The 25,448-nt window shown below is 35.1% G+C and overlaps 1 protein-coding gene and 2 non-coding genes across 4 annotated transcripts; 2 read left to right on the forward strand and 1 right to left on the reverse strand.

Annotated features, from left to right (window-relative positions):
• Positions 1-4,314: 4,314 nt before the first annotated feature.
• LOC101254901 (uncharacterized) lies at positions 4,315-10,741 on the reverse strand. Of its 2 annotated transcripts, XM_004240046.5 has the most exons (9): positions 10,434-10,741; positions 8,904-9,171; positions 7,735-7,836; positions 7,528-7,610; positions 7,326-7,442; positions 6,399-6,501; positions 5,667-6,324; positions 5,190-5,398; positions 4,315-4,748 (listed from the first exon to the last, which is right to left on the reverse strand). In XM_004240046.5, exons 1-8 carry the CDS (start codon positions 10,550-10,552, stop codon positions 5,319-5,321), a joined length of 1,530 nt encoding a protein of 509 aa, XP_004240094.2. In that variant the 5' UTR covers positions 10,553-10,741; the 3' UTR covers positions 4,315-4,748; positions 5,190-5,318. The 2 variants fall into 2 exon arrangements, with proteins under 2 accessions (XP_004240094.2, XP_010321525.2); XM_010323223.4 differs by lacking the exon at positions 7,326-7,442.
• Positions 10,742-24,989: 14,248 nt separating this feature from the next.
• On the forward strand, positions 24,990-25,060 carry TRNAG-GCC (transfer RNA glycine (anticodon GCC)). The gene has a single exon. It is a non-coding gene; the product is annotated as a tRNA-Gly (tRNA).
• A 91-nt stretch (positions 25,061-25,151) lies between these two features.
• Positions 25,152-25,235, forward strand: TRNAL-CAA (transfer RNA leucine (anticodon CAA)). The gene has a single exon. It is a non-coding gene; the product is annotated as a tRNA-Leu (tRNA).
• The last annotated feature ends 213 nt before the right edge of the window (positions 25,236-25,448 follow it).

Genomic DNA, 25,448 nt, shown 5'->3' on the forward strand with positions numbered 1-25,448 from the left:
GAAGATGCATGAACAAATCAGAAAATAACATTGACGTTCCTATATTTTTTATAGAGAAAGTACAATAGAGAACAATAATGAAAAAGAATAAATACCAAAATTTGATTTAGATGATGAATGTATGTCGAAATTTGAGCAAGAGTATCTTCATCTTCATCAACTTGTTTGGATGGTTGCTAAGTATTAATTTGTTTATAGTCATTTTCATCTAGTTTTCCTTTCTACAAATGGATCAGGGGAAATAAAAATGGTCATATCTGTTAACTTTCATGTTATTATATTCTCTAAAAAAAATCACTAATTGCACAAGATAAAAATTGAAGCAAAAAAAATAAAAAAAAATCAGGAAGAAAAAAAGTGAGAAACACTTGCCAGAAAATACAATTAAGAAAATTTAATTTGAAAGAGTCAATGAATTAGAAAGTGAACTTCAAACATCCATGTTAGCTGGTGAGTTGTTTTGAGTGCAAATACGCGTGTCAACAGGAAAATAACAAAAAAGTAACCTCCAATAAAATAAAGCCAAGTTTGTAGTACACTTCACGTAGCTAATTGTACAACTTGTTATTGCCATGTTCGTACATACCAAGTCTCGATGTCGACTCATCACATCCTGGGGTTGAAGAAGGTCCCAAGGATTCGGTTGTTCGCCGATTCAAGTGGTACGTGAGTTGGGTTTAGAACGTCGTGAAACAGTTCGGTTCCTATCTCCCGTTGGTGTTAAAGGGAGAACTGCGAGGAGCCAACCCTAGTACGTGGACGAACATTGCAGTAGACCGTTGTACTCAAAGCAAAGTAAATTGTACTGTTAACTTGTCACTGAATAGACACGTGGATTAAAAATAAATATTAGTGAACATGTGTAGCACTCTAAAAATTCACACTATCTTTTATGATACCTGCATTTCACACGTGGATTCATTTTTTTTTTGTGATACACTTCAATTCACAAATTCTTCTTAGTTGCAATTCTCTATATTCATCTCTCTGAAACATAAATTTTTTCCCCTTTTATGGCGTGAAGAAGGTAGATTACGGGTTCTCTCTGCTTGCAGTTTTTTCGATGAAATTTATGCATATGTTCGAGTACATAAAAGATGGAAACTACTCAAAATTAGATAACCACAAAAATTGAACTTCAGTTTTCGGGGAATCTAGATTTTGATTCAAATATGTAAATATATTTTGCTCAATATTGTTCTAGTCCAGTTGAAAGTAATATTCAAATTGAATAAATTTCATAGTATTTTGACATAGAAATTGAAGTCATCGTAAGCTTGTATGGATCATGTCTTTCCTTGTAAAAAAAATTAGAGCATTGTTACAAATAGGAGTAATCCTCTCTTAGCAATTTAGTTCGCCATAAATTTTGAGACTAAAAAAGACGTGAGAAATCTTATGTTTTGCAATTGACTTGGCATTTCAAAATCATGTTAGGCAAATCTTTGTAGTTTAAAGCAATCTTTTTTTAAAAAATAAATAAATAACTTTGTCAATGAATATCAAAATACTACAACAGAAAGGACAATATATCTTTATTAGCTAGTATAATTTAATTAAATCACCTCAATAATAATAAAGCTAAATAATTGTTACAGACTGATTCTTTTAACATCAGCCAATAACAATTAAATACTTGCGTAAAGATAAACTTGTCTTGTTCTATATCAAGCTTGGAACTAAAGCACCAAAAATTAATTCTACTCCAAAAAACATGCTCATACAAGTAAAAAATTCAACATATGCATAAATTTCATCGAAAAAACTGCAAGCAGAGAGAACCCGTAATCTACCTTCTTCACGCCATAAACGGGGAAAAATTATGTTTCAGAGAGATGAATATAGAGAATTGCAACTAAGAAGAATTTGTGAATTGAAGTGTATCACCAAAAAAAAAATGAATCCACGTGTGAAATGCAGGTATCATAAAAGATAGTGTGAATTTTTAGAGTGCTACACATGTTCACTAATATTTATTTTTAATCCACGTGTCTATTCAGTGACAAGTTAACAGTGCAATTTTTTACTTTGCTTTGAGTACAACGGTCTACTGCAATGTTCGTCCACCAAGTCCCATAAGAAAATAAGAGAAGATATTCAAGAAATTCACTGGTTATCTAATTTTGAATAATTTTTAATGATAATAAATATTGACATTAATAAAGAGTAGATAAAAATTTTATCGGCATTAGTTAAAGTGTCATTAATTAAAATCAATATCATTTAAGGTTTTAGGGGCATATATAAAGAGTATTAATTGTCGCTAAAAATACATATCTAGCAGCAATTAATAACAATCAATTGTTGCTAATCATCATGTAAAATATGTAGTGATCTCAAATATGGTTATTTGATTGTTGTCCATTTAGAAGATGCGTTTGATTAGAATACTCAAATATGGTCATTTGATTGCTGTCCATTTAGAAGATGCGTTTGATTAGAAAAGTCCAGAGCTTAAAAGGTATAAAACATTAACAAAAATTTCAAAACAGTATATAAAAATTTTATATTAACCAAAACGGCAAAATCGCTGGAACAACAACGATTTACTCCACCGGAAAAAACAAAATCGCTGCCACTGTAGTGATTTTACAAAATGTGATTTTTTTTAAAAAAAAAATTCAAATCGCTACCTAGGCAGCGATTTTTTTTATAAAAAAATAGAAAATCTAGGCAGCGATTTTCTTAATTTTTTTATTTTGTAAATGGAAATCGGTGCCTAGGCAGCGATTTTCTTAAAATTTTCTTTTTTATTTAATTCTTTTTTTAAAAAAATCGTAGGAAAAATATAAATTTCATTAATTCTCAAATATTTTTTGAAATTGAAATATATAGCTTATAAGAAAATACGCATTATTTAAAAAAAAATTAAGAATAAGTAAGGTAACAAAAATATTTTCTTTCTAAAAAAAAGATATTATATTGAATTTAAATTTAAACGATGTTTGATTTCAAATAGAATTCTAAATTCAAATAATTAATTTTTTTTTAAAAAAGATATATATATATATATATATATATATATATATACACACACAACTTGTTATTGCCATGTTCGTACATACCAAGTCTCACTTCTAAATATGATATATATATATATATATATTTTTAGAAGTGAGACTTGGTATGTGCGAACATGGCAATAACAAGTTGTACAATTAGCTTATAATTTTTGAAGATCCAGTTTAGCTGTGATAAAATGAAAAAAAATGAGTTTTCATAACGAGGCACGTAATGTTGCTTCTTTATAGAATTAGAGGGTGTTGAGGGTCAATTCATTTTATGAATAACTTAGACTTTACCTGGAATCAAAATGTTTAAATTCCACAAATAACAATCATATATTTTTTCCGCTTCCTTTTCTCCTCCACCTAAGAAATGAAAAAAAAAAGACATTTTTATTTATTTGACTTGGTATTTCTGCATCGCAATTCGAGCATCTCTTTTCTATCTCTCTCCCTTCAACAGTACAAAAAAAGTTCATTAAGAGGCGAGGAAGGAAAAAATAATTATTAGTTGACGACTTGACCATTTTTAGTGCTCAATTAAAGATCCATCTCGATGTAGGCATATTATCAAACACCCTTGGTGCACTAAGGTAACTTGAGTATTTATTCGTGAAGATGCATGAACAAATCAGAAAATAACATTGACGTTCCTATATTTTTATAGAGAAAGTACAATAGAAAACAATAATGAAAAAGAATAAATATCAAAATTTGATTTAGATGATGAATGTATGTCGAAATTTGAGCAAGAGTATCTTCATCTTCATCAACTTGTTTGGATGGTTGCTAAGTATTATTTTGTTTATAGTCACTTTCATCTAGTTTTCCTTTCTACAAATGGATCAGGGGAAATAAAAATGGTCACATGTTTGTTAACTTTCATGTTATTATATTCTCTAAAAAAAATCACTAATTGCACAAGATAAAAATTGAAGCAAAAAAAAAAATTCAGGAAGAAAAAAGTGAGAAACACTTAACAGAAAATACAATTAAGAAAATTTAATTTGAAAGAGTCAATGAAGAAGAAAGTAAACTTCAAACATCCATGTTAGCTGGTGAGTTGTTTTGAGTGCAAATACGCGTCTTAACAGGAAAATAACAAAAAAGTGACCTCCAATAAAATAAAGCCAAGTTTGTAGTACACTTCATGTAGCTAATTGTACAACTTGTTATTGCCATGTTCGTACATACCAAGTCTCACTTCTAAATATGATGAGATGATGATATATATTGTACATACTATTTAGTTGATCACAAATCTCTATACGTTCATATTAAATTTTGCAGAAACAAAAAAATCGCATGCTCAATGTGAAGAGATTGTATGTACTAAAACGTCGGCCGCAAATCAGGGCATTAACACAAGCAGATGTATCGTCTTCTTTCCCCTAGTAAGCAACTAGAAAAAATGAAGTGCATGGAACAACTGTATCACTATCTTCAGAACCACAGAGACGCACTTCCAATATGTATTGATCGAGCAACATAACTAATCGAGCAAATGTAAGTACAACTAGGTTGCTAAAATACAAGCCCTAAACAGTGTACAGGGGAATGAATTATCTATGTCTTCGATGGATACTTTACAGGAGGAAATCCACAAGAACTATGAATACAGGTATTCACCGACCTTTCTGAATAAGTTATCTATTTGCAATAATCTTTGGAGACTGGGAACTACTTTGATTTGGTGTGGCCCATGTATCTCTTGAATGCTGGCAAACTCTCAGTATTGTTATGCTGCAAAAGTAAACAAATAAGGTTCCACCTTTAGCACTAGTCTTCCTAAAACAAATTCAGAAAGAAATAGTAAGATTCTTCACTCCTGTTATTTTCTTGAGCCGAGGGTCTATCGAAAAGCTGCATAGGCACTACTCTACCCAGACACCACTTGTGGGACTACACTAGGTATGTTGTTGTAATAGATGTATTAGATACTTTAAACACTTACCGAATAAAAGAGTTACATAAACACTACTAATATCACTTCGAGTTTCTTGCATTTGTTGTCCTCTAATTTGTAGCGTAGCGTAAAACACATAAGCATTCTAGAGTGGCAGGATCACTTTTAAATCACTGCCCAAATCAATTTTTCTTATTTTTGTTTCTTTACCACTTCACCTAAGGAGAAGTAACTGAACATGTAACATTTTAAAAGCAAATAGAGAAATTAAGACCCACCAGTGATGCCGAATTTTTGGATTGCAGAAATTTGATACAACCACCTCTACCATCACCTCTTACAGAAATCAAATCACCAGCACTTGCACCTGATCCTTGCATCAAGACAGCAATCCAGATCCTAGTCGTTTACTTTCTCTTACACCACTTTCCCAAGTGCCGGTAATTCCCATCAGAACCTAACAATCCACCAGAAAAGCAGCGGTCTCCTGGGATATTCACTCAATGTCAGAGGAAATATGTACTTGTTAAGTAATTTCTATTTCCCTAAATGAACTTGAATCTCCCACAAGGAAATTCAAAAGCAGAGAAAAGTAAACACTTGGAAAATGAATCATTATGTAATTCTTTTAATTAAGCGTTAAATCAAGTTTTAAGAACATCTCTGACCAGTGAATAAGATAATTTGGTAGAAATAAATCATCATCACCCATACAACAGACAGAACTTCAACATCAAGATAAGACAGATAGAGACCTGGTTTGGCAAGTACAACTGGTGGAAAAGTCTCTTTCCTGATGTGAAATGTGGGCTGGTGTTGTGTAATATCATGTACAGGCGGAAAATCATCATCATCATCAAGAATAATCACTGGGGGCATGTTTTCTTTACTGTTCTTGCTGCAATTACTTGAGGTTTCCATTCCATCCTTATTTCCTGATCCATGCCCTAGACTTCCACCAGTGGCCCCAAAAACTGCCTCCGTCCTTGACAAAAAACTATCATGGACAGCCTTCTTATGGTCAAATGGTTGGTGCAAGTTTTGATATGATCCTTCATGCACATAACTGGAAGTCTCTGAAGTGCCTCCATCTTTGTTTCTTTTGGAGGATTCTTTCTCATGATTATTTTTGTGAAGACTGCTAGCTATAATATCTTCTGCCATGTTTGGTATGCTCTTATCCTTAGACCTGTACTTTCTTTTTCTCTTTGGTGTATATAAATCATCACATGAGCCAGTGACGATGCATAGATCTACTTCTGTCTCAGCAGGTTCCTTGTTTTGATTCTCATATGAACATCTGTCAACTTTGGGTCCTTTCCTCCCGTGATAGTTTTTCTTGGAGGCTTTCGAAATTCTCAAAATTTCATTATCTTTTCCTTCAAGTGCCATCTCAAGTTCTTGGACCCTGGCCTGTAAATAGCCGCACACTGTTCAAAGCTCAAATTGTAATATATCATATTTCATTTAGGACATCAAACACTTACCTTCAAGTTATTTTTCTTCTCTTTAGTTTTCTGAAGTTTCCTCAGATAACGAACCTCTCGCCTGTCTAGAGTGTTGCACTTGGTCATCAGTTCTTCGTAATTCCTGCCAGATAAATGCAATAAAGTTCTCCGTCAAACTTACAGCTAAACTATCAAGATTGCTTCTGTGCTTGATAAAACTGAATCAAGAAAATAAAGATCACTTTTGAGCTTGAGAAAACGAGATGATCGTAAATGACAAACTATCCAGCTCAAAGATCTGGAAACTACCCTACCAGGTGAAAATACCACAGGAGTAAATTAGGAAAAAGATCTGATAGAAGGAAAATGATTTTTTTTGTAGAACCAAACCTAACGGTTTTACAAGCATAACACTAATATCATTCCATTGACAAGTCAACAGTATTACTCCATCAACATGTAGCTACACAATTTTGCATGAAAACAATAAAACTCATTACTTAACTAATCCGCATAGAAAATATTACCCAGCTATATGTAAGCATAAAGCACAACGTACAAAAACTATTTTGGAATTTCGCTTTTGCATTTAGAAGCTTCAGTATGATAACTTCATTGTCCTTTCCGAAATAACGGTTCCTTTTCATAAAGACTAATTAGGAAGCCAAACTTTTTAGCAGAATTGCTCAGCTTTATCAAGCTTATGCTTTACCGAATGGACTTTCTTACTACATGCCCTATCCCCAATATCAGATCAGAAAGTAGTCATTTGCCTGAGCTTGAGAGGAAACTTAACCTAATATATCAAAGTTTTAAAATTCAGATTTTCCAAAGGAAATGAACCTCCAATGATCATATTCTACAACATAAAAACAAGACCAAAAGAATCTCTAAAGCAGAAGAGCTTAGTATATATCATGTTTCTTGCTGAAAACTGTAACTTCCTAAATGAAAGTAAAAACGTACTTGTTACGGATGACTAGTGATTTTTTCAAGACATCAATTGTCTCTAGTCTATTGACATCATCTCTTAACGAAGCACGTTTCAAGACCTCCTCTTCTTCCAAGTTAAAATCGCAGACTCTGAAGTAATAACCGTGAAGGCAAAGTGAAAACAAGAACTGTTAAGGATGAAAGTACTTGTTGCCCTCAATGTGAAATGACTTACAACTTGAGTGTTGCAAGCTCCTTAGCTAGAGCCATATTTCTATCTTGTAGCTTTATGCACTCCAAAGTCGATTGATCTAACTCCTGCATCATAAATTTTGTCCAGAATATAGTAACTAATAACTTATATATATGACACCAAGAAGAATTACTTACAAGCATGCCTGAATAGATGCACTCGCAAACATCAAGAGGCAAAAATATCTACCTTGGATTTAAGGTGTAGCAACTGTTGAATGGCTGCCTCCTGTTTCACAGCTTCTATCTTTAGAGTCATTTCCATTTTCAGCTCCTCCTTGCACGTGAACAGCTGGAAAAAAAATGCGACGAAATAGTTTAGATGAAAATGTGATGACATGAAGTCTTGCGCAGATCAAGTTTGAAGCAAATATGCTCACATAAATGTCTCTAGTTTTAGTTTATGGTACCAGATACTTCTCAACTTAACGGGAGCCATGCTTATTCCACCTAAGAACATGTATTTTGGTTCTGAGCAAAAGAGTGGCTCTTTTCAATCATTAGCCAAACAATAAAATGAAACTTACATCAACAAAAGATGTTTATTTCATTTGTCACATGTGATTTTTTAGACATTAGAACTCTTCATGGAACTCCCAAATTTTTAAATCTATCAATTGTTTGTCATTTCATTTGGTCAACAATGGGCATAGAGACATGGAAAAAGATTGACTTTTCACATCTAACCGATGGATGATTTCGTGAAACAAGTACTCATCTGTTAGGTGCTTGAAGGAAGAGATCCCCATGCTTAGATTCTAAATTAACTATAAAATATGTTTTTAAATCTTTCTCTATGCAATAGCTTTTGATTGCCCCAGTTCAAGGATTTTTGAGAATAGAGAACTGGAAGCCCAATGATTTTCAAATGTGAAGAGAATCACGGCTACACAGAAGCATGGTGAGTTTTTTTGCACTATTATATTTTCTCTAGTTGTCAAATTTGTACTATATTTACAATGTAGATTGTATCTCTTATATGAAGGAAAGGTTGATGTATCAGACTAGTAGCCTTCATAACCTCTCAATAGATCATCCATATCCTGAAGTGTTTGGCCAAAAACATACTTGGACTATACCCAAAACTTAGGATACATCCGTTAACAACCACACTGAAGAAGAACATCCTTAAGTATCCAAAATTTAGCAAGTTTCATCCTTTGACCAGAATGTTAGAAAGACTAACAGACCTGCTCATGTGCCATTCATGACTCCAGGACTCGCTCATATATATCCTTTTTTATTTCATAAAATTGAGAAAATATTGTGAACAGAATAAACATGATGCAATTGCATAGAATTCAACAGCTTTATATTCTGTGAATTCATAGTCAAAGTGATAGCAAGATGAACAATTACCTCTGCATTGACTTCTTTGAGATCTTTCAGCTGTTTTTCCAGAGTGGAAGTCAGTCCTAAAACTTTCCTCTCCAATCTTTTGACCTCATTTTGCAACTCCCAATGATCCTCTTCATAATCAGGAGGTTTCTGCGTAAGACTTGTAACATTTGGATCACCAATAGATTGGAAATAAAGCCTATTTGCATTTTCTTCCGAACAAGCCTGTTTGCAAACTGGGCAATTCTTCTTTTTTCCTTTTGCGCAGTATTCAAACCATTGCTGAAGACTTGTTTTGCAACCATAACATATCAAAAACAGAAAACAAACAGATACTTGTCAGATAAGGACAATAATTATCTCCATCGGATGTCAAGTACGAATAAAGAATTGTTACAAGTCTAACCAGCAACACCTTAAAGTAGGATCAATGTTTTCCTTTTTCTCATTAGAAGTAAACATAAAGGTGTGTTTGGTTCAAAGAAAAATGTTTTACCATGGGAAACCATTCCCCTTATCATCTTCAGTGTTTACTAGACTTACAAGGTATAGAATAGTGGTGCAGGAGAAAAATATAGTGATATTTTTAGTATTGAAGGTCAACATCAATACATGAATGTTGATTAAAACAAGCTATATAAAGTAAGAAGTGATAAATTTGTTTGTAAAGAAAAGGACTGCAGCTTATAAGTGGCAGAAATAAACACCTTTTGGGCAAAAATGGAGAAAACATTTTTCACAATACAATGTAACTAAACATAGAAACAATTTCTTGAAAAAAAAACATTTCTTTTTTTAAAAACTATGCACCCCGACTAACCCCAGAGGATACCAACACCTCACACCAGCAACATGTATCGAGTAACTATGAAAATGAAAAGAAATCACCTAACGGTCATTTGTTACAGGGATGGGATAGACAAAGTTATCTCATGGATTGAAATATCCCACCATATATATGAGAATAACTTACCACATCATTGTTGTAGAAATAGTGAGACAAATAATCTCACGATTAACTAATACACCTAATCAAACGCAATAATCCTACATTTTTATCTCATGGATTGAAATATCCCACGTGATTAGCTATCCCACCATACATATGAGAATAACTTACCACATCATTGTTTTGTACAAATAGTGAGACAAATAATCTCACGATTAACTAATACACCAAATCATAAGCAATAATCCTACATTGTATCTCGAGATTACTGTCCCTTATCACTTATACCTAACAATCCCCTAGTATTTCTTGTTTCCACACGGATTTAAACTTCAGAACTCATAATTCTAAACCCACTTCATACACCACTAGGTGTTGCAACTTGAAAATAACATTTCTTATCATAGAAAACACCAAAAAAAGAAATTTTTCAGCGATTACGAATCTATATAACACAATGAATGAACTCATGGACACAAGGGTAACAAAATACCAATTCTGGATTATTTTTTTTAAAAAAAACCCCAATAAAATTCTTAAATTAGAATCAAGATTAGCTGAAATAAGAGTACCCAAATAGATTTAGAAAAGGAGAAGCTAACCATAGCTCATGAAAAACATGACCACAAATAGTAACGGCTTGAAGATCTTCGATGATAGGGTTTAGATCTTCATAGCAAATTGAGCAAATGGTTTTCCCAAAACTATTCACTCCAACCATTTTTTAGTTTCTGTGTCTCCTCCTTCTGGTTCATCAATGGAGGATGGAGAAAGGAGGAGGGAAAACGATATCGAAACAGTAGGGTAAGGGGAAGAAGAGGGAAAATTTCAGTAAATGTAGGGGAATTTATACTAAGACCCTATACCACAATTTTATTAATTTCGATTCACAAAAACTATCCAATATATCAAGTTCAAGCTAAGCTGGAACAGCAGTTATAATTTTATTTTTTTTACAAAAAAAACGTAAATTGATTTTTATTTAAGATAGTTATGAAATTCTTATTATTTTTAATAACTCAATAAATAATATCGACTCTTGATTATTTGATTGATTTAACTAGGGGTGTTAAATAAGCGGATTAGGTTGAAATTGAAAATATCAAAATATGTTGAATAGAAATTGGGTTGGGTCTCAAGTTTACTTTGGGCTCAAATGAGCTAAAAACGGGTTAGTCTTGACCCGATTAATCTCAATAATTTAACGTATTAATATTTAATTTTTATAATCACAATTTGAATTTTCGCTCAAAAATCTTTTGTTAAAAAAGTAACAAATAAATAGATAAATTCTAAAAGATGTTAAATAAATAATAATTCATACATTTAATATAGGAACATGTCTTGATAAAAAAAATTTAAAACAAGTTCAAATTGGAGATTGAATTGAGCTCAATTGAGAATTTTCTTCGAATGGTTAAACTTGAATTAGTTGAGATTGAACTCAATTCAAATTATCTTGAATCTAACCCTTAAAGTTCTTGACGGAATTAAACCTATGTTTGGGTTCATTTTTGACAACCCTAAATTTATCACTAGATGACTTTTTGAAGTAAGATATTTTTTGTTATGAGAGTAATGTCTTTTATTATTGGAGTATTAAAGTATTATTAGAATGCAGATCCTTGGAAGGATAACTGGAGTAGATTGGATGCTATTAAAATTACTAATTCAGATCTTATAAGAGCCAATATTACTGAAGACTTGAGTTTTTCATGCAACCAAATGATTAGAACAAAGATAAGCTTTAGGAATATGTACCTGTACAATAGTATCGGAATGTTGAACTATGATGTTAAATAAAATCTTTTAGATAATTTTGGTAGTGGATGAAAATAAATTCTGATAAATTCATTGTTAGTAGTGTTTACGAAGAAATCAGACAAAAATAACAACAAATGGAGAACTATGATTATATTTGGGCTAAAGGAGTTCTATATAAAATTGCTTTCTTGCTGTGGAAGATATGAAAATATAAGATTTCAGTGGATGAGGTGCTGAAAAAGAATCAATATCAATTTAGTTTTCAAGTGTAGATGTTGTGAAAATGCTTAAGAGAAAATGGTTGGTCACTTATTTATTATTGGTAATTTTGCAGCCTCAATCTGAAATTATTATGCTAAAGCAGCGGAATCACTTTGGTCCTTTTATTTAGATTCAACAGGTTACAAAATCGTGAAACCTAAAGAGTTGTGCTAAGATTTATCCTATTTTATAGACAGTGTATGCCTTTGTCGTCTAGCAATTGTGAAAAAGAAGAAATGTTATTCATCACGAAGAGGATATGACTAGTGTACAAGTTATTCAAGAGATCAGCAATAATATGGGGAAGGTAGTCAATTGAAATACCCTTGGATGAAAGAAATATTAAATTATTGGCCTCAACTAATTGATTATCTTGAGCAGTATAGACCTTTAATCAGGTCACAGTTGGTGAGCTGGATAAAACTTGATTTTGGATGACTTAAATATAATATTGATGGGGAAAGTAGAGGTAACTGAGGAGAGACCTCTACAATTTTTTTATTTGAGATATATGTTAATGATGATTTGCTATATGCTGAAGCAAAAATAGTAGGGGTAACTAATAGCTTATGTGCAAAAGCTACAACTATTTAAGATGGTGTTAGACTCTCTATTGAACAACAGAAGGTTTCAATTCTAATAGAGCCAGACTAGCTATCTATTATCAATATGCTTGAAGATAGATGGAAGACTCGTTATTTTTTTTAAAAGAAAAATAATCACAAATAAATAAATAGAATTTTTTGTTATAGTTTATTTATAATAATTGTTAGGATATAATATTAACCATATGGTTGAGTTATAGTATTGATTTTAATCCTTTATAAAGACTTTACGTTTCATGCTAATTATTATAATAAAGTCTTTGCTTGAATAGATTATTGTGTTTATATATATGCGTGTCCATTACTTATATAGAAAACTTTTTTGGTATGGAGTTTCTTAACTCATGATAAATTAATTGTTCACAATGAAAGATGAAGTTGAACAACATCTCGATGATTGTAACACAAGATTAAATATAATTCAATCTTAATTATGGGAATAGTAAAATTCCAATTTCTTGTGTTAATACATTTTGCATATATTAAACGGATCAAATTGAGATATGTATTTAGGTTCTGAATTTCAATAAATAATATTTCTTGTCCATGTTTACATGAGTTTATACTCTTAATCTTTGTAATGACCCGAAAGGTCATTTTTGGAAATTTTGAATATTTGCTTAACTTGAATTAATTAATCGATAGTTTATGGGCTAAAGTGATAATTTATTTAAGACCCTATACTCTTTAGCCTATATTTAATAAAATATGTGGGTAAAACCTATCACTTTTAGTACTTAAATAATTCAGAAACAAAAAAGATAGAGAAACGGAGGAACTGACGGTGGCGGCGACAAGTTACGAACTTCTAGTAAGAACCTCAAAATTGAATTCATTAAACTCTTTAGTCCCATTATGACTTGTATATTCATGAATTTAATGAATGTATTGTAAGTTAGAGGGGAAGGAGTATTAAATTAATATTTATAATTAATTGACTTTCGATTAATGGTGATGCACGTGGGTTTGGGAATTTGGGGTACAAATTTTAGTGGGATATTCACGTGAGGTTGTCAGCAGGTAAGGTTTAAGTTTGCATGAGAAATCACAGTTAGCAAATTAGATGAACTGCATGTTTTCTTAAAATGTTATTAAAAAGTTTGATGAAGTTTAACACGTTGGAAAATTCTTAATGTAATCTTAGTTTTTTTTTGTGTGTGTTTTTTTTTAGTCAAAAAATTTATTGTATAGTATGAATAAAATTTTGGCATATTGAGATACCTAATTAAATATTAGGTATATTTGATTGTATGATATTATTAATTTTATATAATACTTGGAAATATTGAGATTTAACCCTAGGCTTGAAACTTGGGAAATATCATAATTGAAATGTTAATTGACATCAAAATTTAAGAACTTGATTATAAATTAGGTGAATTCTTAGGTCAAGGTTAAACACATAAAAGTGTGAGTGTTGTTAATTCCGAAACCTTATTGTAAATATATACTTGAATAGATTGCATTGGTTCGGAAGCTCAACGGAAAGGGAAGGCTCAAGTCCAAGAATAATTATTCGATTGACTAAGGCAAGTGGATTTCTAAACCCTTGTTAAGCGTATGAAATTCGTGTATTTCCTTGCGTGGTGTTGAGAATGAATTGGAGACTTGTTGCTTAATTGTTGGTGCTGTATTTCTTGTTGCAAATTGTGCTTTGTTATCAAATGGTTATCTCCTCCTTTTCATTTGAGCATGTCATTTGCATTGTATCTGAGACATGGTTGTGGTAAGAGGATGTACTATTTTCGAGGGTCGTATCGCGCGCCGCGATGGATATTATATTTCGAGGGACGTATCGCGCGCCGCGAAGGTTACTATTATCGAGGGTCGTGTCGTGCGCCGCGACAGATGCATGGACAGATATGTCCCCCATGGGTCCCGGACTGAGAGACAGCGGGTGTGTATCGTTAGGGAAGACATGCATCACTATACTTGACATTGCATCTCATGGCATTACACATTTGATTATTGATGAACTTGAACACGTGTTTTGTTGATCTTGTGAGTGTTTCTCTGTGAAGCTTGTGACTGTTGAATATTGAGTTGTTATTGAGAATGTGTAAACTGATAGAGTGTGGTTATTGAGTTGTGTGTTTGGTAAACTGTAAACTATTAGACTGTAGCGCGGAGGTTTAGATATGGTGTAAGAAGTGCCCGTATTTTGTTCACTTAACTTGTGTTTAGAGGTTTGCTTGTTGGGTACCGCGTGGTTTGGTACTCACCCCTTGCTTCTACAAATTTTTGTAGGATACGAGCCTAGATCTTCGTGATACCTGTCATTCTTTTCGTTTCCGAGGCATCTTGTGGAGGATTGTGAGGTAGCTGCTTGTCATCTCAACGAACTTTCCTACTCCAGTTTATGACTTTGGTTTTTACTTGAAAGACAACTTCATGTTAGACTTCTATTTTATTTCAATTCTAATATTTACATTAGAGGCTTGTGCACGTGACAACCTGATTTTGGGGATTGGATTAATATGACTTGTTTTCATAATAGGAATTGTTGTTGGATTGTCATTTACTTCCGCACTTTGTTAGATATTTGGTTTTAGGCTGACTTGTCTTGGTGGGATAAGACGAGTGCCATCACACCCATTTTTGGGTCGTGACAAAATGGTATCAGAGCCCCAGGTTCATAGGTCTCACGTGTATACAAGCCGAGTCTACGTAGAGTCTCAAGGATCAGTACGGAGACGTCTGTACTTATCTCTGAGAGGCTACGAGGATTACTAGGAAACTTCTTTTTGTTCATTCTTTCTCATCGTGCGTAGCCACCTTCTTTAGTACTGAGTTGTTGTATACTCTTTTGACAGATGACGAGGACTAGAACTAATGTTACTGGTGGTAGAGGGGAGGCACTTCCCGAGGCAGTTGTTGAGGCCCCAGCTAGGGGTAGGGGTAGATCTCGAGCTAGAGGCCGTGCTAGTAGTACGACAGTAGCCAGAGGTCGTGGACGTGGAGCAGCACCATTGAGAGGTAGTGCTAGAGAGGTCTCTACCGAACCTCAGATTGATGACAGAGAGGACCAGGTTCCTCCAGATCCCGTAGTCACACCTTTGCTTCAGGATACGCTATTAAGGGTGTTAAGTGTGCTAGAGGGCTTTTCTCAGGGTGGTGGTGCAACTACCACACCACATGACTCTCGTACTAGAGAGGGGGCTCAGACCCAAGAGCAGCAACAAGCTCCGGTTGCTCAGGATGTGGTGGGGCAACTACCAGTAGATCCCGCGGTTCATAATGATATTGCACCAGCAGTTGGGGGTCAAGTTGCATCGATGGCTGTTCTGACAAAGGATGAGCAGCGTAGGTATGAAAGATTTCGAAAGATGGACCCACCTCAGTTTCAGGGTGGGAAGAGCGAGGACGCTCATGAGTTTCTAACTACCTGCCGAGAGTTACTAGAGGTGGTTGGATTAGCTGAGTCACATGGGGTTAGATATGCTACACTCCAGCTTCGTGGACCAGCGAGAGACTGGTGGAGGACTTATTCGGGGGTTTTGCCAGTTGGATCTCCTCTAGTGACTTGGGAGCAGTTTGCTAGTGCATTCCAAGATCGTTTTATCCCATGGAGTGTGAGAGAGGAGAGTCGCTTGAGGTTTGAGAGTCTGAGACAGGATGGTTTATCGGTTACAGAGTATGAGGCGCGTTTTTGCCAGTTGTCTAGGCATGCGTTGGCCATTATTCCAAATGAGACAGAGAGGATCCGCAGATTTGTGAGGGGATTGACTTTCTCTATCAGGTCAGCTGTGTTTCGGACATCTAGGGAGGGGACTTCTTTTCAGTCCATTGTGAGCGCCGCCAAAGAGGCAGAATTGATGGAGAGAGAGGAGTTTGGGGACCCTAAAAAGGCCCGTATATCAGGACAGTTTCATGGTGCCTCATCTGGAGGTATGGGATCACAGAGAGTGAGTGGTTCTTTTCAGCAGCGGGGACCTATTCATGCATCTATGCCGACATTTGAGGGTGGTCAGACATCTAGGGGTTCTTATAGCTCGGGTCAGAGCTCGTACGGTTCACAGCAGCGACCTACAGGGCGAGGAAATTATAGTGGATTTTCAGGGTCCACACAACAGTTCCCAGGTCAGAGATTTTGTTTTACTTGTGGAGATCCCGATCATCTAATGCGGCAGTATACTTTTCAAAGGGGTCGTGGTGATCCTCGACCTAATTCTTCATTCCAGACTAGACCACCAGCTCCACAGGGTAGAGGTCGTGGCAGAGTTCAGTCAGGTAGAGGTGATAGAGTTTCTAGTAGTGGTGTTGCAGCTCAGCAGAGTGGGGGTAGAGGTACCACCCAGGCTGGAGGTGGACGAGGAGCCCACTTCTATGCTTTCCCCGGGAGACCTGAGGCGGAGACCTCTGATGCAGTTATTACAGGTATCATCCCAGTATGTCATCGACCTGCGTCTGTGTTGTTTGATCCAGGTTCTACATTCTCTTATGTGTCTACGTATTTTGCTGCTAAATTTGATATGATATGTGATAGCATGACTGTACCTATTCGTGTTTCTACACCCGTGGGTAAGCCCTTAGTGGTGGATCGAGTGTATCGATCCTGTCTTGTTTGTTTGGCTGGGTATGACACTTGGGTAGACTTAATCATTCTGGGGATGGTGGACTTTGATGTTATCTTGGGTATGGATTGGCTTTCTCCTTATCATGCTGTCCTTGATTGTAATGCTAAGACTGTGACTTTAGCAATGCCTGGTGTTCCGAGGGTTGAGTGGAAGAGTGTTAGTGGTTCTTATCCTAGAAAGGTCATCTCTTTTATCCGTGCTCAGAGATTGGTGGAGAGGGGGTGTTTGTCTTACTTAGCTTTTATTCGGGATACTAGTGTTGAACCACCTTCCATGGACTCTGTTCCCGTGGTTCAGGAGTTTCTCGATGTATTTCCTTCTGATCTTCCAGGTGTTCCTCCCGATAGGGATATCGATTTTGCTATTGATTTGGAGCCAGGCACTAAGCCTATTTCTATACCTCCATATCGTATGGCCCCAGCAGAGTTGAAAGAATTAAAGGATCAGTTGCAAGATTTATTGAGTAAGGGTTTTATTCGCCCTAGTGTATCACCTTGGGGTTCCCCTGTATTATTTGTGAAGAAGAAGGATGGGACTATGAGAATGTGTATTGATTACAGACAGTTGAACAAGGTAACAGTGAAGAATAAGTATCCTCTTCCGCGTGTTGATGACTTATTTGATCAGTTACAGGGAGCATCATTGTTCTCTAAGATGGATTTGAGGTCTGGGTATCATCAGTTGAAGATTAGGGCATTAGATATCCCTAAGACAGCTTTTCGAACTCGGTATGGGCATTATGAGTTTCTAGTGATGTCCTTCGGATTGACTAATGCCCCTGCAGCATTCATGGAGTTGATGAATGAGGTGTTTCGACCATACCTTGATTCTTTTGTGATTGTTTTCATCGATGACATCTTGGTTTACTCTAAGACTGAGGAGGACCATGTCCGACACCTGAGGATTGTACTTCAGAGGTTGAGAGAAGAGAAGTTGTATGCCAAGTTCTCAAAGTGTGAGTTCTGGCTTACTTCTGTGACATTATTGGGACACGTGGTGTCCAAGGAGGGTATTAGAGTAGATCCGGCCAAGATTGAGGCAGTTAGAGGCTGGACGCGACCTACTTCACCTATTGAGATTAGGAGTTTTGTGGGATTGGCAGGCTATTATCGACGATTTGTTCAGAGTTTCTCTACTATTGCAGCTCCATTGACTAGATTGACTCGACATGATGTGGGTTTTCAGTGGTCTGATGAGTGTGAGGAGAGCTTTCAAAAGCTCAAGAATTTGTTGACTTCTGCTCCTGTGTTGACTCTACTTGAGGAGGGTGTAGACTTTACTGTGTATTGTGATGCTTCAGGAGTTGGTTTGGGTGGTGTGTTGATGCAGAAGGGGAAAGTGATTGCTTATGCTTCTAGGCAGTTGAAATCCCATGAGAAGAACTACCCTACTCATGATTTGGAGTTGGCGGCTGTGGTATTTGTACTTAAGTTATGGCGTCATTATTTGTATGGGGTGCATTGTGAGATCTTCACTGATCATCGGAGTCTTCGGTATATCTTTAGCCAGAGGGATTTGAACTTGAGGCAACGAAGATGGCTTGAGTTGCTGAAAGACTATGATGTGACCATTCTGTATCATCCAGGAAAGGCCAATGTTGTGGCCGATGCTCTGAGTAGGAAGACTCCTAGCATTGGGAGTCTTGCAGCGCTTAGTATTATGGAGAGACCATTGGCTAGAGATGTGCAGATATTAGCTAACAGTCTTGTCCGCTTGAAGATTTCAGAAGAGAGTGATGGGATAATTGCTTTTATTGAGGCTCGGTCTTCTTTAGTCGAGCAAATCCGTGCACACCAGTTTGATGATGAAAAATTATGTCTCATTCGAGACAAAGTATTGAGAGGGGAAGCTAAGGAGGCTGTCCTTGATTCTGATGGTGTATTGCGGATCGGAGGCAGAATTTGTGTGCCTAGGACAGGCGATTTGATTAGATTGATTCTTGAAGAGGCCCATTGTTCTCGGTATTCCATCCATCCGGGAGCGGCGAAGATGTATCATGATCTGAGTCAACATTATTGGTGGTGTGGGATGAAGAGAGATATTTCAGACTTTATTTCGAGGTGTTTGACTTGCCAGCAGGTCAAGTGTGAGCACCAGCGGCCCGGGGGTGTATCTTAGAGGATGCCTATTCCTACTTGGAAGTAGGAGCGGATTACTATGGACTTTGTTGTGGGTTTGCCTACCACAGTGGGTGGTTATGACTCTATTTGGGTTGTTGTTGATAGGCTGACCAAGTCTGCCCACTTTATCCCGGTTCGGGTGAAGTATACAGCAGAAAAGTTAGCTGAGCTATATATCAGTCAGATTGTGCGACTACATGGAGTTCCTATTTCTATCATATCAGATCGAGGTTCACTATTTACTTCTCACTTCTGGAAGGCATTACAACATGGTCTAGGTACTCAGTTAGATATGAGTACGGCATTTCACCCTCAGACAGATGGTCAATCTGAGCGGACCATTCAGGTATTGGAAGATATGCTTCGAGCGTGTGTGATCGATTTTGGTGCAAGATGGGATCGACATTTACCCTTAGTGGAGTTTGCCTATAATAACAGTTATCACTCTAGTATTCAAATGGCCCCATTTGAGGCATTGTATGGTAGACGGTGTAGATCTCCGATTGGTTGATTTGATTCGGCGGAGATGGACTCTTTGGATACAGACTTGCTTAGAGATGCTATGGAACAAGTCGTGTGATTCAGTATAGACTGTTGACAGCCCAGAGTCGACAGAAGAGTTATGCAGACCGGAGAGTTAGAGCCTTAGTGTTTATGGAGGGTGATCATGTTTGGCTCCGAGTATCACCCATGAAGGGAGTGATGAGGTTTGGAAAGAAGGGCAAGCTTAGCCCTAGGTTCATTGGACCTTTTGAGATTTTGAGCCGAGTGGGAGAAGTGGCTTACAAGTTGGCGTTGCCACCTAGTTTGTCAGCAGTTCATCCTGTTTTCCATGTCTATATGCTTTGGAAGTATATTCCGGATGAATCTCATGTGATTTCACTCGATTCTGTGGAGCTGGGTCCAGACTTGACATTTGAGGAGGAGCCTATAGCTATTTTGGATAGGCAAATTCGAAAGCTTAGGACCAAAGAGATTGCTTCAGTGAAGGTGCAATGGAAGCACCGATCAGTGGGAGAGGCAACTTGGGAGACTGAGTCTGACATGCGTGCCAGATATCCTCAACTTTTTGAAGCTTCATGTAATTACTTTTACTCTATGTTCGAGGACGAACATGATTTTTAGTGGTGGATAATGTAATGACCCGAAAGGTCATTTTTAGAAATTTTGAATATTTGCTTAACTTGAATTAATTAATCGATAGTTTATGGGCTAAAGTGATAATTTATTTAAGACCCTATACTCTTTAGCCTATATTTAATAAAATATGTGGGTAAAACCTATCACTTTTAGTACTTAAATAATTCAGAAAAAAAAAGATAGAGAAACGGAGGAACTGACGGTGGCGGCGACAAGTTACGAACTTCAGGTAAGAACCTCAAAATTGAATTCATTAAACTCTTTAGTCCCATTATGACTTGTATATTCATGAATTTAATGATTGTATTGTAAGTTAGAGGGGAAGGAGTATTAAATTAATATTTATAATTAATTGACTTTTGATTAATGGTGATGCACGTGGGTTTGGGAATTTGGGGTACAAATTTTAGTGGGATATTCACGTGAGGTTGTCAGCAGGTAAGGTTTAAGTTTGCATGAGAAATCACAATTAGCAAATTAGATGAACTGCATGTTTTCTTAAAATGTTATTAAAAAGTTTGATGAAGTTTAACACGTTGGAAAATTCTTAATGTAACCTTAGTTTTTTTTTTTGTGTGTGTTTTTTTTAGTCAAAAAATTTATTGTATAGTATGAATAAAATTTTGGCATATTGAGATACCTAATTAAATATTAGGTATATTTGTTTGTATGATATTATTAATTTTATATAATACTTGGAAATATTGAGATTTAACCCTAGGCTTGAAACTTGGGAAATATCATAATTGAAATGTTAATTGACATCAAAATTTAAGAACTTGATTATAAATTAGGTGAATTCTTAGGTCAAGGTTAAACACATAAAAGTGTGAGTGTTGTTAATTCCGAAACCTTATTGTAAATATATACTTGAATAGATTGCATTGGTTCGGAAGCTCAACGGAAAGGGAAGGCTCAAGTCCAAGAATAATTATTCGATTGACTAAGGCAAGTGGATTTCTAAACCCTTGTTAAGCGTATGAAATTCGTGTATTTCCTTGCGTGGTGTTGAGAATGAATTGGAGACTTGTTGCTTAATTGTTGGTGTTGTATTTCTTGTTGCAAATTGTGCTTTGTTATCAAATGGTTATCTCCTCCTTTTCATTTGAGCATGTCATTTGCATTGTATCTGAGACATGGTTGTGGTAAGAGGATGTACTATTTTCGAGGGTCGTATCGCGCGCCGCGATGGATATTATATTTCGAGGGACGTATCGCGCGCCGCGAAGGTTACTATTATCGAGGGTCGTGTCGTGCGCCGCGACAGATGCATGGATAGATATGTCCTCCATGGGTCCCGGACTGAGAGACAGCGGGTGTGTATCGTTAGGGAAGACATGCATCACTATACTTGACATTGCATCTCATGGCATTACACATTTGATTATTGATGAACTTGAACATGTGTTTTGTTGATCTTGTGAGTGTTTCTCTGTGAAGCTTGTGACTGTTGAATATTGAGTTGTTATTGAGAATGTGTAAACTGATAGAGTGTGGTTATTGAGTTGTGTGTTTGGTAAACTGTAAACTATTAGACTGTAGCGCAGAGGTTTAGATATGGTGTAAGAAGTGCCCGTATTTTGTTCACTTAACTTGTGTTTAGAGGTTTGCTTGTTGGGTACCGCGTGGTTTGGTACTCACCCCTTGCTTCTACAAATTTTTGTAGGATACGAGCCTAGATCTTCGTGATACCTGTCATTCTTTTCGTTTCCGAGGCATCTTGTGGAGGATTGTGAGGTAGCTGCTTGTCATCTCAGCGAACTTTCCTACTCCAGTTTATGACTTTGGTTTTTACTTGAAAGACAACTTCATGTTAGACTTCTATTTTATTTCGATTCTAATATTTACATTAGAGGCTTGTGCACGTGACAACCTGATTTTGGGGATTGGATTAATATGACTTGTTTTCATAATAGGAATTGTTGTTGGATTGTCATTTACTTCCGCACTTTGTTAGATATTTGGTTTTAGGATGACTTGTCTTGGTGGGATAAGACGAGTGCCATCACACCCATTTTTGGGTCGTGACAATCTTGATGTAGTTATATGATTCGAGTAATTAATTTTATTATTTAAATCTAGTGAAAGGTGTGACTCGATGATGAGTCAACAAATTCCTAATGAATTGAATAATAACAAATTACATTCATAAAAGGGCAAAGGGTCAAATATACCCCTGTTATAGGAAATAATTTAAATATAGCCCTAGTTCTACGTTCGGGCTAAATATATCCCTCCCGTTATACTTTCGGGCTATATATACCCTTATGACTAACAAAGGACACGTGGACAACTAAAATTAAATGACATGTTCAATTTAAAATAAATCAAATTCAAATATAACCTGCCCACTATAATAATTTAACCCGACCTAATTATAACATTGATCCACCCACGTCCTCTTATCAATGAACTCCATGTTTGGATGATACAGATGCAAATTAGTTTTTCGAAGAATGTAAATCTCTATATTTGAATGAAAAAGTGATGTTAACTGAATTGTTCTTCTCCATATATATTTGAATTTTATTCGAGTTCTATTTAAGCATGTAAATTCACGCACAAATTCACATATAGGAGTAACATAGTATTCCCTCCGTTTCAAAAAAGGATAACTCAGTTTGATTTGGAACGAAATTTAAAAAAAAAAAGAAGATTTTTTAATCTTGTGGTTCTAAATTAAAGTTATGTCAAATGTGCCAAAATGCCCTTTAATTTTGTGGTCTTAAACATGCCACGTGGAAAGTTAAAGTTAAATTGTTGACAAAAAAAAGAAAGGGGTCAATCTTTTTGAAACAAACTAAAAAGGAAATAGGAATATCCTTTTTGAAACGGAAGGAGTAATATTTTGAGATCCAAAGGAAAAACAGGATATAAAAGGGAAAGTGACAAGTGCTGTAATTATTTGAGGGAATTTGGTTTTAACCTAAGAGATTACTGGTTGATTTATCATTTTATTTCTTCTTGCTCCTCGCCAAGAGCCTCAAATATCATCATCAGTAATAGTTGTGAGGAGATAAAATATAAATTTGGTATGTCAATGTTCTAATTAAGCCGGTTAAATTTTTGGGGCGAGATGAGTTATATTCGAATTTGATTTATTTTAATTTGTACATCTCATTTAATCTTAGTTGTCTACGTGTCCTCTGTTAGTCATAAAGATATATTTATCCCGAAAGTATAATATGAGGGGTATATTAAGCCCAAAAGTATAATCAGGGTATATTTAAACTATTTTCTATAGTACAAGGGTATATTTGACCCTTTTCTAATTAGTTGATGAAACCATATCTCAGATATGAGAAAGAAGACAACTCTTTATGGTTGCTTATACGTAGTCACCTGAAAACCCTGCAGGTAAATTATATATGTATATTCGTCACGTGAATTGATTTAAGCATGAATATAAATGATTAAGTTAATCAATGGATTCTTTTTTTCATAAGTTTGATTTAATTGATTGGTGTCGGTAATTCTAACATAGGAGTTAAATAAGTTGTAATGATAAAAAAATTAAAATTAAATCGAGAAGTGCAGTTACGGATTTTTAGTAGTAAAATCTTTGATTAATTATGATATGGTTAATTCATTCTTTTACGAATTAAATATTGTAATTGAAAGCCTCTGCTAATAAATTTGCGGCCTACTATGCCTGACTAATTGATCGAGTTCAAAAAAGAAAAGAATTGTTGTTATTTTTTTTTTCAATTTAGCAATAAACCTTTTTTAAGTTTTATTAGTTTAAAAGAGATTTTTTTTATTTCTTAAAAAGAAGAAAGAAGAAAATTGGCAATTCATTATTTTCTTAGAAGATGAAAGAAGTAAATAATAGTGTTCAATGGTTATTAATGACTATTGATGATGTTTAATGGTTGTTAATTACTCTTGGTGCTTAATGACTTCCTAAATACACTTAATGATATTTAGTGGTTGTTGATGACTATTGATCATGAATTCATGGTTGTTAGATACTCTTAACATGTCAAAATACACATAATGATATTTAATAATTGTTGATGACTATTAATCAAGGTTGTGGATACACTTAGCAGTGTTCAATACACTTAAAATATTTAATGACTATTACTTATGACTAAAAACATTTCATTGTTCAAACCTTTCCCTTATACTGAAAAGTATAAATAGAGGTGGTGGTTCTTAAGAAAAGATTATACTTTTTTTAAAAAAAATTTTACTGTCCACACAAGACTTGATTGAGAGAGTTAGTCAGGAAATAGTGGAAGGCTTCAATCCTGGAGTGTCAGTCCCTAAACGAGTTATGTGAAAACTACAAAAAATTAGAGTTTTACAATTTATTTAGTTTACATTATTATGCTATTATGTAAGTTTGTGATCTTGAAGAATGCTTCCGTTGTGCATGTTCTAACAATAATTATGCATGTAAATTTATATGAATGACTATCAAAGATTTATTTTGATATTGAGCCTTCTATGTAAGTGATTATTTATATTGATATGAGTCTACAATTTGTATAGCCATGAGGGTCAAAATTGAGATTTGCTTTGCACATGAAAGTGACAACTCCACCCCAAATGGGATCCTACCCAACACGAATCTGATATCGAAAAGTGGCTAGGAAACTAAAATTAAAAAAAGAGCAACACTTCCAATTATAATGTGTACTTTTTCCAATAGTATTTTTATATTAATAATGAAAAATATATTATAAGCACCAGTGGTCTAGTGGTAGAATAGTACCCTGCCACGGTACAGACCCGGGTTCGATTCCCGGCTGGTGCATTTCTTTTTTTTTTCTCTTTCCAAAAACAGCAATATTTAGTTTTTAAAAAGATTAGTATCAAATATTTCATAAATAATAATTAAATGTCAAGTCAGGATGGCCGAGTGGTCTAAGGCGCTAGACTCAAGTTCTAGTCTTCGTAAGAGGGCGTGGGTTCAAATCCCACTTCTGACATTCTTTTATAATACATTTTTTTCGTCATGCTAAAAATATAAATCACCTAAAATAATACTATTGTTTGGTTAAAAATAATCAGCGAGACTTTTTTATACATGCATCTTAATTACGTTTTTTTTAATGTCGACATTTATTGTATATACATCGAATACAAGTCAAGTTTGTTTCATTGGACAATGAGCCACCAAACTTTTATTGTCTACGATAGAC

Source organism: Solanum lycopersicum, chromosome 5 (assembly GCF_036512215.1).
Source record: "Solanum lycopersicum chromosome 5, SLM_r2.1".
NCBI classification, from domain to species: domain Eukaryota; kingdom Viridiplantae; phylum Streptophyta; class Magnoliopsida; order Solanales; family Solanaceae; genus Solanum; species Solanum lycopersicum.

Bases quoted from the DNA above. Each gene is read 5' to 3' on its own strand.
- LOC101254901 (XM_004240046.5), bottom strand. From the start codon at position 10,552: ATGGTTGGAGTGAATAGTTTTGGGAAAACCATTTGCTCAATTTGCTAT. The intron at 9,172-10,433 runs GTTAGCTTCTCC...TTGCAAAACAAG, and splicing joins CATGTTTTTCATGAGCTATG to TCTTCAGCAATGGTTTGAAT. The intron at 5,399-5,666 runs GTCTCTATCTGT...TGAATATCCCAG, and splicing joins AGTTGTACTTGCCAAACCAG to GAGACCGCTGCTTTTCTGGT.